The following is an 18,310-nucleotide window of genomic DNA, read 5'->3' as shown; positions in this document are numbered from 1 at the left end:
TAGTACACACTGTACATATAGTACATATTGTACATCTAGTGCATACTGTACATCTAGTACATACTGTACATCTAGTTCATACTGTACATCTCTAGTACATGCTGTACATCTAGTTGTACATCTAGTGCATACTGTACATCTAGTACACACTATACATCTAGTACATACTGTACATCTAGTACATACTGTACATCTATTACATACTACGGTTCCGCTCTGAGAGAGTGCAAGAGGAGCTCAGCTGCTGGTCGGTTTGTTGTGGCCACATTCGTACTGGACGGATCTCAAAGTGGTTTGGCACTCAGGATTGGATTCATGTGTGAACTGCTTGGAAACAGTATAGGGTCTGTTCATCCAAATAATGGAACAAAAAAGTGTCTCACCTGTTGCGTTATCTACAGGTAGTTTTGGACTGCGGTTGAATAGTCTTTTTTTTTTTCTTAGGAAGGTTCATAACTGAGTGAAATGACCCGGAAGTATTAAGTGCCAGCCATGATGATAAGAGCTGGTTGAGTCCTCTAAATACTAAGGAAAGGTGCTTCAATGCTTCCTTTTATTATCTCCTTTAGCAGAGGACACACTGGACCATCCTTTAGGAGAGAAAAGGAGATAATGTCGTCCCACAATTCCTTGTGGCTGCAACATTTAAAGCGACGCACCATTCGGCCGTCTATAACATCCGCTGTCGCTGTTTAGTTGTACATTATGGATAAATTTAAAACATCCTTCCTTCATCCTTTTTTCATGTGATTAATTCACACGTCAGTATATTTTTCCAAACTGTTTTTTTGTCATGAGTACTTTAACACAACTACAGTATTACACGGCGAAGAATTGAGGTACTTTTTTTCAGAATGAGGACGATTTTTTCCAACACGTTCTCATCCCAACTCGTCACATACTGACGCTTTGTCAGGACGACTTGGTGTCACTTTATGGTCGCATTAAACACGTGTTTAACGTTGTGAATTCAAACAAAAACACTTAGGTTTAGGCAACAAATCCACTTAGTTAGGTTTAGGAAAAAGGTCATGGTTGGGTTTAAGATTACTACGCTTGTAAAGTGTCCTGTAAAACACGACAACATCCGTCTGCTGTCGTTTAAGTGCAGTCAGATTGTCTTAGCACCGTGGTTGTCTTTTCCTAAGTCCTTATGAATTGATGACATTTTCCATCGAGGTCAAGGAAAAGACTATTTTTTTTTATTGTTCGACTGCAGCCGTGGTTTTATTCATCCAAGATTTGAGATATTTAGAATTTTATTTTCGGCGCTCACAGCATTTCCCTGTCACCCTACACCTGGTACGCAGCTGTAGGGTAAAGAAGCAAAGAGAAGAAACTCCAGTGTTTTTCTGACAACAGCTGCTGTCACCATTTTGGACTGAAAACGCTTCATTATATTTATAATATTTGTATTGTTCAACACAGGTCATTTCAGTAGAGACATTAAATGTGACAATAGAATAAAAATGTGTTTTACTTTTTTTACGACACTTTGTAGGTGGATGTTTTACTGGCGTCCGATAGTCGCTTTCAGTCAAAAATGGCGGAAGCGTAGCTCTGCTGACGTTGCAATGGAGCGAACAATTGACTTTCACTTCTTGGCGATAAGCATTTTTTGTTGGAACTATCAAAGAAATAGTCTCTATGAAAACTGTTCACAGTGAGGTTTATTAATTATCCAAAGATTAGGGGACATTGTTTGTGTTGTTACTGTTGATTTTTTAAATCTAATTTTCCAATGTCCCGTTAACCTCCGTTGTACTGGGCTGGAGGCAGAAATCATAGACGCAAATATTACTGTAGGTAAGTGACAAAATCAGTTTTTAAAAAATAATTTGCAACCCTTTAACCCTTTGTTAATGGACAGCATTCACGATATATTCTGAGACTCATAAATAATGAATGAAAATGTCACGATGTTTGAGGTATAAATGTGAAAACACCTGCAGACATCAAACATTATAGTCGGGGAGGCGGGGGGGGTCCAGACTGTGCCGAGACCTCTCGGAGGCGTAAACATGTCAGTCAGTGTTAGAGGTGAGGGAGAGCATATTTAGTAAATCCGAGTGTGTGCAGGAGATTTCCTGTGGAAGCACGGTGTTTGGGCTGTTTTCTGTCATTAACGTGTTTCTGCTGCGACGCTTTGAAGTCAAATGTCGAAATATTTTAGACAAGAAAAACATCAACAAGTCGTGAATGAAGCTTCGCTCAAAGAGAAAGGGAGTTTCAATATATACGCTTTCACCCACACGATTATATGTATATTGTTTTATTATTATTATTATGAAATTAATTACATTCTGTGCAGACGTTCATGTTCCTCAGAGGATGAATCCTGCTGACCACGAGGTTGTCATTGTCATGGTTTTTAGTGAAAGTGCCAAATAGATGTAACGAAGCCATTGCTCCTGCTTGATGCATACTGTATGTGCGTGTGGATATTTGCATGAAATCATTGACTGAACAGAGACCTTCTGAATGATTTGCTGACACATAACCAGGCATAATGTGTTTTGATAGAGAACAATCTTGTCATGTGATGCTGTATGGATGTAAATAGAGCGGGGTAAATGTGTCACTACCACGACTGACTCCATGTGGGAAGCTATTGATGATGCAACACTGATTGTGGATAAAAACACAGCAGCATGGTGAGGTTTGAATGGAGAGAAGGAGGTTTGAACAGCAATAATTCTGTATTTAGAGCTGAAACGATTGCTGAATTAATTGAGTGGGCAATCGGCCAACAATTAATTGGAAAATGTTTTGATAATCGATTCATGGTTTTAGTCATTTTTCATGCAGAGATGCTGCTGTGCATCGTCTGGTTCCAGCAGGGCAATATATCGATATCATATCAGTATTGTGGTATGAGACTAGATATCGTCTTATATTTTGGATATCGTTATTATACGGCCTTAATGTTGTCTTTTCCTGGTTTTAAAGGCTGAATTTCAGTAAAGTGATTTATATTTTCTGATTTTACCAGACTGTTCCAGTTCTATTATTTCCCTTTACTTCCCTTTTTATGTTAATATTTTGTGAAGGCACTAATAGTCGACCCTACAATATCGTCGTAAATATCAATATCGAGGTATTCGGTGAAAGATATTGTGATATTTGATTTTCTCCATATCGTTCCAGCTTCTCAAACAGAGGATTTGCCGCTTTTTTTTATAGTTTATATTACTGTTAATTGAATATCTTTGGATTTTGGACTATTAGGTGGACAAAAGAAGTAATGGAAAGAAATTGTGAAGGCATCTTGCACTATTTTATAATGTTTTATAGACCAAGCAATTCATCAGTAATCATAAAGCAAGACCCTATAGGCAAAAAAACATTGTTTTTCATGCACTGTTTTGAGATTTTGCTTCCATAACACGTCTTCTTTCAGACTATAGTGGAAAGAAAACATCCAAAATACACATTTAGGTGTTTATTTTGCTAGTTTGTCTATTTGCGTCTGTAGATTTCTTCTAAATTCACCCAAAGTTACCATTAGATAACGCCTCATTTGCATATTTAAACACAAAATTTCAGAAAATTTGTAATACAAAAAAATAATTGTCTTAATGTCAGTAATCAACTGGAGAAGTTTCATGGTGATATCTATTAATTACAGATGTTTTTACCCTGTTAACCTGTAGTTTCTCCCCTTAACTGATAATGAAAATGATTGTTAATCAATTAGTTGTCAACTATTAAATTAATTGGCTACTATTTTGATAGTTGATTAATCCTTTTGAGTGATTTTTTATGAAAAAAAAGTAAAAATTCTCTGATTGCAGCTTCTTAAATGTGAATATTTTCTGGTTTCTTTACTCCTCTATGACGGTAAACTGAATATCTTTGAGTTGTGGACAAAACGAGACATTTGAGGACGTCATCTTGGGCTTTGGGAAACACATTATTCTGACATTTTATAGACCAAACAACTAATCGAGAAAATAATCAGCAGATTAATCAACAATAAAAATGATTGTTAGTTGCAGCCTTAGTTGGATTGCATGATCCGTGTAGCTCAGGAAATAGCCACAGCCCAGTGAGGTAGAGGAGAGGGATGTTTGCTGGAAGCTGCGTCAGACATGACGGAGGGGAGATGCGGCCGACAGGACCTGGCAGGGCTGCAGGGGAAGGCAGGGATCTCATTCTGGAGTTCCTCATCCAAATCCAGAAGTTTCAGTGGGGAATCCATCGAGGTGCACGCATGGCTGCGAGCTGAATGAGTGAGGGAGATGAATGCAGTGTGGAGGAGGCGAGAGAACTGAGGTGGAGCAGCGTGGAGTTGTTTATACACTCAAATGAGGCTGCTGGAGACCGGTTGGTTGGAAATTGGACATGATCAATTTCACCATTTAGGTAAAGGGGTGGAGGTGTGAGTGAAGGTTTTGCATACTTGCCAAGTATGGGGGTCTGGGGGTCCTCCTCAGAGTTTCAGAGACTGTGTTTCCTGCATTCTGGTGACTTTCAAAGAATAAAAATAGCAAAATAATAAGTACACTGCAACATAATTTTTATGTTAAATACGCATACTTTTAATTTTACTTTTAATCTCAGGAAAGAAAACTAGAAAATGTAACCCTCTGGCGTGAATTTGTGTGAATCTCTGGTATATTTATCAGTTTTTATTCATTCATTCATTCAGTACTTCTTACTCTTAGTACTCTCTCCATTTCTCACTCACTGAAGGCCCTTTAAAACTCAACGCGACAACGGCACCACTGCGCTCTGAAACCCGTTATTTCTAATGGTACGTGTCCTCAGGGGTGTATTTTATTGCGAGGCCTCGCCTCACTTCCGAGCATTGGACACTTTATGCGCTGCCACTAGACACAAGGCACCTGATTGGACGAACGCTTTCCCTCGTGGACTGCTGCTCCCAGCTTTCAAACCGGAACCAACATGGCGTTTCTTCTCTTATAATGTGAAAATAGTTCACCGAAATGTGTTTCTGAAAACATTTTATGCGGAAAAATAAGCCGTGCAGCTGCTGAATCTTTATTTTGGATCGACAACGGTTAGTTTAAACGTTTTTCGGGAGTTTCCAGAGGCGGCGAGTTGCGTCGGACGCCCCTGATTTGCATAAAGTAGCCTCAACCTTAACTTTATGCAAATGAGGAGCGGGTGACGTGATGCCTTGTCTCTTGAATCACGCCGCCACGCTACCAGAATGCATTGCACGGCTGCTTACAAAGACAGCATGGAAAGGACGGAGGCTGTGGACATGGCGGCTTTTCGCTGCGTCGAGCAAAGCTCAATTTCGGGCGCTGCACAAACCGTGTTGTCGCGAGCAACTCTTCCACTGGGGAAAAGACATTTGGTGTAGCTCTATTGTCGTCCAGGTGGAAACAGTAGGACTTATACAAGCTGTACAGAGCCAGAAACAGGTTGAGATAACGAAAATTTGACATAAATTGGATGAAATACGGGAGAATTGTGACCCCGGGAGGAAACCGGGAATGAAAAACGAGTCTCCCGGGAAAATCTGGAGCGTTGGCAAGTATAATGTATTTTTGTATATTCAAAGTGATAGAAAGTCTAACCTCCGTGTGTTCTCCTGTCCCTCCACAGAGTACCAAGGTGACTATTACGGACCAGGAACTAATTACGACTTCTTCCCCCATGGCCCTCCATCCTCGCAGGCTCAGTCTCCGGCCGAGTCCCCCTACATCCTGGGCTCCGGACCCGGAGCCATGGAGGGATCAGGCCACCACCCGTCAGACGACCAAAGGTTCACGGACATGATCTCCCACGCGGAAACCCCCAGTCCGGAGCCGGGCTTACCGAGCTCCCTGCAGCCGGTCCCGGGGGAGGCTTACGGGGGCGGACCCAGTCCTCCGTTCTCCTTGGCTAGTAACTCCAGCTACAGCGCTCCCATGTCCCACCAAGGCCCGGAGATGGGAGAAACCACAGCCTGGTAAAAAGGACCGAGCACAGGGGACCATTCCTGGGCTGAATGTCAGCCCTCGTTTAATTCAGGAGATGAATAATAAAAAAAAAAAAAACACACATTGTGGAGTGAAAAATACAAATTTTTATGGAGGACTTTTTAAAAATCACGGACTGATTTTCACAGAATCAAGAATGGGACAGCCTGCTGGAAAACGTAATATTTGCTGCCCAGTAGACTCCAAAGCATATCCCTTCCTGGATTACTGGAATTATTTAAAAATAAAAAAAAAATAATTTGCGATTCCACCCAGCAAAAATGCTTCTCGCCTTCCCCTTGATGTTAACGAAGGTATATCTTCTAATAACTAGAGAGAAATGCCAAAGGGGACATCTTCAGTTCTCTTCATTTCTCACCACATTTTTTGCTTCAAAGCAATATTATTATTATTTTTTTTCACTGTTCATTCCTCAATATTAAAGAGACAAAAGGACCCGGTTTTAACACACGCTTTAATGTTCATATACGGACACGTATGTGGCAATCGAGACACGATACGATGCTTTAAACATCCTCCTCTAAGTAAGACAATATGTCGAATCAAAGGCTGCTTCTTGATAGAAACTCTACACACACTGACACATTGACTTTCTCCAGCACACATCCCAGCTTTAAGTCCCTTAATGCACAAAAAGCGTTCTTGATCATAGCTCAAAAGAAGGATGTCTATACCATTATTCAAAACACGGACACAATTATACAGGCACTTGTACTCACTCAAGCACACACACACACACACACACACACGTCTCACACCCATCCAGCCGGCCCTGATAGTTCTGCTCTGCAGACTGCTTCACCTGACCTTCCCTTTGTTACTGTCCCTTTTAAAAAACATGTTTTAATGGAAATGATTTTCAAAAGAACATTGAACCCATAATGGAGAATCTACTTCAACAGCTGAGGTCTCCTTCCTCTAAAGAGAGAAAACAAAAGAGGGGGCAGACAACATCTGTGACATTACCTCTGTCGGCTCTGAAGCACTCATTGCCATCTAGTGGCCTTAAAAAGAAATAATAATCAGCTGAAAGCAGCAGCAGCGTCCGGCTGTGTGTATGTGAACATCTTTGTGTGCTGCAGAGGACAAATTCTTGTTGTGTTTTTTTTCTCTAAATAACGACAATAGATAATTCTGCAGTTTCAGGGCCAAGTGTCATCGGGGGCTCCGGTTTGAAAAGTCAGCCTTTGTGGAGCTACATTAAAAGAAACAATATGTTCACCTCTCCTTATAATACAGCTTTCTGAAAGGAGACTTTACAAACCAAGTGATATTATTCAATACAAAAACCTCCCATAACTCCTCATTTTAAAAATTAATCATCACACACAATACGTCTTAAACAAAAAAACACATCCAACACTTGTTCTGCTGTTTTGTCCGCCGCGATGAGTTACTTGAAATATTCGTTTTGACATAATTTCCTTTGGACATTGTGTACGATCTGGAGAGAATGTGTCTGATTTCTGATGTATTGAGATATTCTTGGATACAAAAGTGAGTGTGTGTGTGTGTGTGAGTGTGTGAATGCTTGAGGGTGTGCGTATGCGAGCTCATGTGCGTGCGTGTGTGTGTGTGCATTTAAGGTGGGGGGAGGGAAGGGGTGAAGGCTGTATTATTTCTATGTAAATAGCACTGGTAATAAAACCTTCTCTTACAACTTGAAGAACTGACTTTCTTCTTAAGCATCATCACGCAGTCGACCTTTCACTTTCTTCAGTTTGTAGTGGCGGGAAGTTACTTAAATTACATTTAATAGTATAATAAGTACAATGTAGAATATTTACCTAAAATTTCCATTCTATACTACTTTATACTTTCACTTCAATACATTTTAGAGGAAATATACGGCACTTTCTACACCTCTAGGTTTATTTATTTAATTCATTTATTTGTTTGTTGGGACAGTTGACAGGCATTGACTGTCCCTGATTTATTTGTTAATTTATTTTATTTATTTGTTTATTTAACAGGACAGTGGACAGACATTGACTGTCCCTGATATATTTCATTATTTATATTATTATTATACATATTTATTTATTTACATGACAGCGGACAGGCATTGATTGTCTCTGATTTATCTCTTTGTTTATATTGTTATATTTATTTATTTATTTATTTGTTTATTTAACAGGAATAGTGAACAGACATTGACTGTCTCTAATTTGTTTATTTATTTATTTTATTTGTTTATTTAACAGGGACAGTGGACAGTCATTGACTGTCCCTGATTTATTTGTTTATTTATGTTATTATATTTATTTATTTATTTATTTAATAGGGAAAGTAGACGGACATTGACTGTCCTTGATTTATTTGTTTATTTATGTTATTATATTTATTTATTTAATAGGGAAAGTAGACGGACATTGACTGTCCTTGATTTATTTGTTAATTTATATTATTATTATATTTATTTATTTATTTGTTTATTTAACAGGGACAGTGGACAGTCATTGACTGTCCTTGATTTATTTGTTTATTTATATTATTATATTTATTTATTTATTTATTTAATAGGCACAGTAGACGTACATTGACTGTCCTTGATTTATTTGTTAATTTATATTATTATTATATTTATTTATTTATTTATTTGTTTATTTAACAGGGACAATGGACAGGCATTGACTGTCCTTGATTTATTTGTTTATTTATATAATTATATTTATTTATTTATTTATTTAACAGGGATAGTGGACAGACATTGACTGTCCCTGATTTATTTGTTTATTTATGTTATTATATTTATTTATTTATTTATTTAATAGGGAAAGTAGACGGACATTGACTGTCCTTGATTTATTTGTTTATTTATGTTATTATATTTATTTATTTATTTATTTAATAGGGAAAGTAGACGGACATTGACTGTCCTTGATTTATTTGTTAATTTATATTATTATTATATTTATTTATTTATTTGTTTATTTAACAGGGACAGTGGACAGTCATTGACTGTCCTTGATTTATTTGTTTATTTATATTATTATATTTATTTATTTATTTATTTAATAGGCACAGTAGACGTACATTGACTGTCCTTGATTTATTTGTTAATTTATATTATTATTATATTTATTTATTTATTTGTTTATTTAACAGGGACAATGGACAGGCATTGACTGTCCTTGATTTATTTGTTTATTTATATAATTATATTTATTTATTTATTTATTTAACAGGGATAGTGGACAGACATTGACTGTCCCTGATTTATTTGTTTATTTATGTTATATTTATTTATTTATTTATTTAATAGGGAAAGTAGATGGACATTGACTGTCCTTGATTTATTTGTTAATTTATATTATTATTATATTTATTTATTTATTTAACAGGGATAGTGGACAGACATTGACTGTCCCTGATTTATTTGTTTATTTATGTTATTATATTTATTTATTTATTTATTTAATAGGGAAAGTAGACGGACATTGACTGTCCTTGATTTATTTGTTTATTTATGTTATTATATTTATTTATTTATTTATTTAATAGGGAAAGTAGACGGACATTGACTGTCCTTGATTTATTTGTTAATTTATATTATTATTATATTTATTTGTTTATTTAACAGGGACAGTGGACAGTCATTGACTGTCCTTGATTTATTTGTTTATTTATATTATTATATTTATTTATTTATTTATTTAATAGGCACAGTAGACGTACATTGACTGTCCTTGATTTATTTGTTAATTTATATTATTATTATATTTATTTATTTATTTGTTTATTTAACAGGGACAATGGACAGGCATTGACTGTCCTTGATTTATTTGTTTATTTATATAATTATATTTATTTATTTATTTATTTAACAGGGATAGTGGACAGACATTGACTGTCCCTGATTTATTTGTTTATTTATGTTATATTTATTTATTTATTTATTTAATAGGGAAAGTAGATGGACATTGACTGTCCTTGATTTATTTGTTAATTTATATTATTATTATATTTATTTATTTATTTGTTTATTTAACAGGGACAGTGGACAGTCATTGACTGTCCCTGATTTATTTGTTTATTTATGTTATTATATTTATTTATTTATTTATTTGTTTATTTAACAGGGACAGTTGACAGGCATTGACTGTCCTTGATTTATTTGTTTATTTATATTATTACATTTATTTGTTTATTTAACAGGTACAGTGGAGAGACATTGACCGTCTCTGATTTGTTTATTTATTTATTTTATTTATTTATTTGTTTATATAACAGAGACAGTGGACAGACATCGACTGTCCCTGATTTATTTGTTTATTTATTTTATTTGTTTATTTGTTTATTTAACAGGGACAGTGGACAGACATTTGCTGTCCCTAATCTAATCATTTATTTATTTATTTATCATAACAGGGACAGTAGACAGACATCGACTGTCCCTGAGTTAGCTGGATAGTTAAATTTCAGCAGCTCCTGGGCAGGAAAATCCATAGACGAGTTATTTTGGCCTCAAGTGTTAAAATTCAGACAGGTGTACTGAGAATAAACATTACATCATACAAAACTAAAAACACTTTCCATTTAAAAACATTGCATCTTACAAGAAATTAGATAAAATACTTAATATTGAGGACTTTTTGGTTAATTGGTCACATGATGTTTCAGCCATGACTTCAACTGTGATTTAAAACTAGAGAGTTGTCTGATTTGATGTTTGACAGCTATAGTTACTTACTTATATCTTATTTTGCAGATTAGGGTTTTAAAAACAAAACATATAATGAGCTCATAGAATATAAAATAAATAGTAAGTTATTTTAATTTCAACATTTCGATGCTGGGACTAGCGGTGTCACGATATACCGGTATTGATAATAACCGTGAGATTTAAAAAAATTAAACTAATGATATCTAATAATTTACATATGATAATATTGTGTAAATAATCCAGCACCTTTTAAATCATTTCAGTTTCTTTCTGTTCTCACTTTCATCTGGTTGCCTTTTTCAGCATCCATTAGTGTAATTTGAACAGTTCTGGTTACAGACTCTCTCTCCACCTCCCTACACTCATATTTAGAGTTTAATTAATTTGCCAAAATGCACAATAAACAAAATTAAAGATGAATTTCACTGATATGACATCAACTTCGATGGAACCCTCGCTGAATAATTCCAACGGTAACCAAACAGACGATCTGCATGTCAGACTATTGATGGTAGCTTGGTGGGTTTGTGCAGGATGTCCCGTGAGCGGCCTGTGGGGTCTGCAACTCCACCTTCTAGTATCGGCTCAGCTCGCTTAGGAACCTCGACCGTGGTGGTACCAAGAATGAAGAGGTTCTATTGGTACCATCCACAACTTTTGCTATAATGTAAACACAAAAAATAACGAACTGAACTGGACTGCTTGGTGTAAAACGCAGCTTAAAAGTTCTGAAACACTCACTGTAGAAACGAGGGAAAGATAATTCTCTGTGTGTTCGTCACTTAGGAGTCACCTCTTTCACATTACACACAGTCATGTGATCCACTGTTAATATAAAATATTGATTAGAGCAGCTTTAATCCATCTAGCATCAGCACAAATAACCCCCCTCTGTTCTTCCCCGTTAACGCTGCTAACAGAAGAGGAATCAGGGCTTTTTCTGACGCCCGCAGGCTGCTTGAAACTGACTTGAGACCAGTGCCTTTGGGCAGCCCCGTCCCTCACCGGGTCCCTCTGACCCCCCCACCTCCTCATCCCCCTTATCCTCCTCTTTATCCCCTCCTCTGGCTCCACGTCCCCTCCTCTCGCTGTGGGGCCAGGTGGGCAGACGGTGGCCCAGGTCTGCAGTAATTTTCCCCCTGACTGGTTTTAATGTAAAGGGTAATGTGAGAGGAGACAGGCAGACACTATATATATGTGTGTGTGTGTGTGTATATATATATATATATTCAGACACACACACTGAGGCGGGTGTGGTCCTCAGCATCCAGCAGTCCATTACCAAGAAGCTCTACATCCTCTTTATTTATTTCTCCCTCTGTTTACCCTCTAGAGTATTTTCCTCCAATTCCAGTTTTTATTTCTCCATCTCCTCAGCTGCGTTTCTCCAGCCGAGCGAGCGACACACACACACACACACACACACACGGAAACTTGTGCTGGGACTTGAACACCAGTAAACCTCCACGAAACACCCTCAGTAACCTTCACCTTCCTTTCACCCAGTAGCATCTGGTTATCACTCTCTCTCACACACACACACACACACATATAAAGGTGCACAACTCACACTTGTGCAGCCTCTGTATCATGCACGCACACACACACACACACACACGTGAGCATGCACATACGCACACACAACACACACAACACACACAACAATCCCATTAACATCAGTACTTTTTGTAATGGATGTGTTTGCTGTGCTGCTGTGGGAGAGAGGAGAGACCTGGAGTAGCTGTTATAAATCACTCGCTTGTTCCCCCTCCCCCCCCTAACACACACACACACACACACGCACACACACACACACACACACACACATAGGCCCTCTATTGGCATCACTACATGGGGCTCCCATTCACTAACTCTGCAAACACACACTCTCTCACACATCATACATACGTGCAGAGCCGTTTTCTCCCCCTCCCACTCTCTTTACCGCCTGGGGTGGGGAAATCCTATTACCCTATGAAGAGGAGGAACACATCATTAATTACACTCACATACTCCTTTACACACTCAAACATATCTATATGCCAGGCTCAGCCACAACACATGCACTCACTTACAGATCACAGCATTAAAACTCTCATTCTGAGCTGCAATATTTTGGTGTATTTCTCTGTCAGCTGCACCCTGACAGGTGACATTAGAGCTGAGCTGGTTTATCTGATAGCACACACACATATATATATATATATACACACACACACAAACACAGAGCTCTGCCTCAGCGAGGAATATGTCAGAACGCGTGAGAGAGCAAAGTTACGATCGCCGAGAGAGATTTCAGGCAACATGGACAGGCAGATCAGGGGCTGTCAGAGTGTCACCCTCAGATTTATCCGCAGCCTCAACAGCCTTTTCAAGGTTTACTAGATAGATGGATGCCATAAAGTGATACATGCACACTATAAAATGAACAGAGGAGGAGTAAGCCATGCATAGCCGGGCTGTCAGGGGGGAGTGTTTATGCACCCAGGTGGGCACCTTTAGGACACATTAAGTCATGGCTGTTCCAGCAAAAAATAGGGTTTCACTTCAGCGAGGGGACACAAATGTTCAGGTTTTAATGATGCTGAGCAAAGAGATGCATCATTTATTGCATATGGAAATTTGAATTGGCTTTCTTAAAGGTGCAGTGTGTAGGATTTGGCGGCATTTAGCGGTGAGGTTGCAGATTGCCAACTGAAACTTTGTGTGCCGAGCGTGGAGGAGAACTACGGTGGCCGACGTGAAAACATGAAAACGTAAATGTCCCTCTCTAGAGCCAGAGTTTGGTTTGTCCGCTCTGGGCTACTATAGAAACATGGCGATGCAACATGCAACATGACGATGCAACATGGTGGACTCCGGAAAGAGGACATGCTCCCTATTTAGATAAAAACGGCTCATTGTAATGGTGCGAGTCCACAGCCTCCGTCCTTTCCACGCTTCCCATTCATCGTCTACGTAAGCAGCTGTTCTGGTAGCGTGGCGATGCGACTCGAGAGATGGAGCGTCATGTCTGCCGCTCCTCATTTGCATAAAGTTGCGGTTTAGGCTACCTTATGCAAATCAGGGGCGTCCGGCGCGACTCATCGCCTCTGGAAACTTCCGAGAAACTTTTAAACTAACCGTTGTCAAACTGAAATAAAAACAGATTCAGCAGCTTATTTCTCGCATAAAATATTTCAGAAACACATTTTGGTGAACTATTTCGGGGTTATAAGAGAAGAAAGTTTCCAAACGAGCCGTCATGTTGGTTCCGGTTTGAAAGCTGGGAGTCCACGAGGGAAAGCATTCATCCAATTAGATGCCGAGTATCTAGTGCAGCCCATCAAGTGTCCAATGCTGGGAAGCGAGGCGATCCCTCACGATAAAAAACGCCCATGTGGACACGTAACATAAGGTAATGAAAACACAACGATTCTTATTTTCAGGTGATTATACACTAAAGAAAACATACTTATTAATATTATATTCCATTTCTGCCCCTAAATGCTGAACACTGAACCTTTAAATTGCAAAAAATAAATAGATAAACAGCCACAAAATAAACAGATTAGAGGAATGACCTCACTACACCTAAACATGCGTACAAGCTACACTGTCCAGTAAATAAATGGAAAGTAGTTAGAATATTAATACACATGCATCTGTTCATATACAGTATTTACAGGCTACAGATGAGTATGTGCATGCACGTACACACATGTGTACATATTAAAACATATCAACAGGATAAAAAATTATTTGTCATGTACAGAGAGTTGTTTTTTTATATTATTTTTTACATAAATATTAATTAATCTGCATGATTGTTTCATAGGAAATGCAGATAATAGACAAAATATGTCTATAATATTTCAGGATACACAATAAAACAATATTAAATGATGTAAAAAAAAAGATGAATCTGGTCCCTTTGAGGACTACATCCATGTCAAAGGTAGAATCTATCCCAATTTATTTAAAAAAAATCTTTTATTAAATCAAACTATTCAGCTATAACATGACTTTCTTTTCATCTTTCACCACTTTCCTTCCTTTTCAGACTCAACACAGTCGAGGTTGCTCACCTGAAACCAGGAAATGTGTCAGTTTTTTTGTCTGAAATGAGACAAAAGAGAAAGCAGAGTTTCACTGACGCACAGCCACAGTGCCACCAAGTGGATTCAGACCGCCACCGCTGCACAGACTCTGACACCAGAGCTGACCTCACACACACACACACACCATCTGAGTCTGTACAGTAACAACAACAACAAGGACAACAACATTACTGAGAGCCAAGATCTTTATTTAGCAGCAGTGAAGAGATCCAAGTAAACGTGAACTGCCTTTTTTTTTAAATCCAGCGAAGCCAAATACTTTATTAAGAACTCACACATTTTGGTATCAAGGCCAGAAATAAAATGATGAATACATTATGAATGGCTCATTTGAAAGAGCGCCTCAAACTAAAGAATTTAATTTTTTGGGGAGGGGAGTCTGGGATCTTTTATTTGTTATTAAATAGGTTTCAGCTTTTTGTCTCCATCAGAGAACACAAAGTTTGATCTTTTAATATCCTTAATAATATACTCATTAGCCATAATTTAGGAGAAAAATACAACTGCATTGTTTAAAATTCTGCTGAAGAGATTTCACCTCTTGTTACATGTCAGCATGTCGGCAGATAACGGAGGTTTTTGTTAAGATTTGTTTTATTGAAAAATACAATGATGCTCAATTTACCGTGCAGTTGTGATATGTTAGATACATAAATATTTCCAACATGAAAAGATACATTTAAAAGAAAGGAAAAGGAAAAATACATGAGTGTACAGATACACATTCGAGCATGTAGAATACAAAATAAAATAAAAAATAAAGAATGATCATACCAACAAGTAGACAGTCAGAAAGAAGTAGTATTTACATACAATGAAAAGCATAAGAAAAATAAATTGTCAAATTGATTTACATATTTTCGAAAAGGAGTGAGAAGGAGTACAAACTTATTTAATCCCACCCCTTCTCCATATAACCAGCTTCCTTATTGAGCCATACATATACTCTAATTAAATGTTCCTAAATTGTTCTAACTATAATAATAATGATACATCAACTTAAATATGTATTGAAGTAAAATAGTGATAATGATATATATAACATACTATTGATAATAAACTTAACCTGTAATAAAAGAAAACATGAAATACAATAAAACAAATAAAGTATTATTAATGTGTGACCAATCAGCCAAAATCATCCATGCAATCTCCACCCCAAAAGTTCCTGTATTTTCAGAAAGTACTACCCGCCCGTGGTGAAAAAGGTCCCGGAACTTAATTTAGACTCGAAACACAATGAGTTCCTCAAAAGGTTCCTATTTCGTGAGAAAGTTCCTGCGGTCGAAACGGGGGCCGTTGTCAACAGCTGTGCGTTCCAGTAGTCATATACTACCGTACTATTTAGTATGCCAAAAAAAAGATGTCCCAATACATAGTATGTCAAATGCAGTATACCAAAAGTACCAGGATGTCCTACTACTGCACATCTGGTTGCATTTTGCAGTATGCAAGCCAGCATGCTTTTCTGGCTATTCTGACCCACAATCCTCTGCACAGCGCAGAGGAGGCAAAGGGAGGTGAGGTCAAATTTTAAGGCGTAATGACGGAGTAGTATCTCCCAATAGTATGCATACTGCATGCTACAGTACGTACTTTGTAAGGGCAGCTGCAGAACTAAAAGTAAAAAGAAAAAGTATGTGATATTGTGTTATTCTCCATCCGTCCACCAGATGCCCTCAGACTCTTCCACCTTCACCTGCTCACCTGTTCCCACTTTCCCTCATCAGCCCTGGAACCATTTCCTCTCATTCTCTGCCACATGATGTTTATGCCTTTCCTCTGCAGCCACCTGAACCTGAACCGGATTCTGTTCCTGTTCCAGACCTGCTCACCTGTCATGCCCCCCCTCGGCTCCGTTCGGACCGACCACCTGTTACCAACCTGTCAGCCTGCTCCTGTCCATCACCTCAAGTTAAGTTTCATCCTTCATCTTACCTGCTTTCCTTGTGTCCTCCTCCCTTTTGTTGCCGGGGTTACACCGGCCTTGTCACAGAATAATCTTCAAATGCTTCTCTGCAAGAAATAGTGACGCCTTCACATCTCTCTCTTTGTCACAAACGATGTGGGAAAAGGTGCCGCTGTGTAAACTTCATACTCCCACGTTATATGACACTGACGTGACGGCCTTGACTGTCCCAACCGCAGCTTGCATCAATAAATGTTTCTCACATTATTTTTGAACTTTGGTTCCATTCTAGACAAGATTTTAAAGAATGTTGAACAATGTGGTCTTTCTGTCTCGCAGACGGGAGACTTGCACAGTCAGAACCTCAAGTATTGCAAATCCTGAATGACGAAGGCTAAACTAGTCATAGTGAAGGAAAGAGGTCAAATCTGTTGTTCTACCACTGAAATTTAGTTTTGTGTAGTTAATAAAGTAAAATATATTTTCTAATTTCTTTAACGCAATCCATATTACGGAGGCTGTAGCGGGAGGAATCCATTGGCACCAAGCATGTCATACTAACTTGTTGCGAAGGAGGATAAATAACGCTCCAAACTTACACTCAATTTTGGCGAGGAAAAACTGTCATGGCCTTTTTCAAAGGGGTCCCTTGACCTCTGACCTCAAGATATGTGAATGTAAATGGGTTCTATGGGTACCCACGAGTCTCCCCTTTACAGACATACCCAATTTATGATAATCACATGCAGTTTGGGGCAAGTCATAGTCAAGTCAGCACACTGACACACTGACAGCTGTGTTATGATTTGAGCATATTTTGTATTCTAAATGCAGTACCTGTGAGGGTTTCTGGACAATATCTGTCATTGTTTTGTGTTGTTAATTGATTTCCAATAATAAATATATACATACATTTGCATAAAGCAGCATATATGCCCACTCCCATGTTGATAAGAGTATTAAATACAGATAGATTGACAGCCCTAATTTTGTTCACATGAGAGATTTATGTATGGGTTGTTTACTGTCATGTCAGTGTGATAAGAGTCAAACCAAAAGAACGAAATCAGTTTCAATTCTCTGCAAACACAATTATAGAGGACACACAGCTTGTGTGAGTCATGTTATCTGTGGCTGTCCGTGTGTTCTTCTTCACAATGAACATTAGCATCACTGTAGAGCTCGAACCAGAGTGAACCAGACAGCTCAGATCGAAACTCGACACTTGTGAGACACGTGGTTAGCGAGGGGCCACACAGAGCTATTTGAGGCTTTTGGCGTGACTCACCTTTTTCCTGTTCACCAACAATCGTCTGTGCAAAAACCTCAGCAGCTTAAATTTAAACTGAGAGACATACTTTCTAACAGTCACATGGAACAATAGTTTAAAATGCTTTTATTGTAAGTTGTGCTTCGTCATTCACCGTCAGCTGAGAAGAATGAGAGAATCTGCTGTATGTGCAGAAATGAATACGAACACTTGGGGTAGAATAGACGTTCAACTGCTTTATAAAAACATCTGATGTTGAAATGAATAAAAGAGAGTAGAGAGGAAGGACCAGCCAAAAATCCTGACCTCAACTGTACTTCACCCTGACATGAAACAAACAGCAAGATCAAAAAATGCTCTTCATTGTGTTGAACAAAGAAAACAAACACAAAGTTCCGTTTTACAATCAAG

At 38.1% G+C, this 18,310-nt stretch overlaps 1 protein-coding gene across 5 annotated transcripts in view; it reads left to right on the top strand.

Moving 5' to 3' along the window:
* Positions 1–7,378, top strand: part of lhx5 (LIM homeobox 5) — a 79,262-nt gene extending 71,884 nt beyond the window's left edge. For all 5 annotated transcript variants that reach the window (XM_037753651.1, XM_037753648.1, XM_037753649.1 and 2 more), the window contains one exon: positions 5,578–7,378. In XM_037753651.1, coding sequence (XP_037609579.1) covers positions 5,578–5,927 — 350 coding nt within the window. In that variant the 3' untranslated portion in view covers positions 5,928–7,378. The remainder of the gene's footprint in view (positions 1–5,577) is intronic.
* Positions 7,379–18,310: the final 10,932 nt, after the last annotated feature.

The sequence above is a fragment of the Sebastes umbrosus genome, chromosome 19 (assembly GCF_015220745.1).
Source record: "Sebastes umbrosus isolate fSebUmb1 chromosome 19, fSebUmb1.pri, whole genome shotgun sequence".
Lineage (NCBI taxonomy): Eukaryota > Metazoa > Chordata > Actinopteri > Perciformes > Sebastidae > Sebastes > Sebastes umbrosus.
This window is presented reverse-complemented; position numbering and strand designations above follow the sequence as displayed.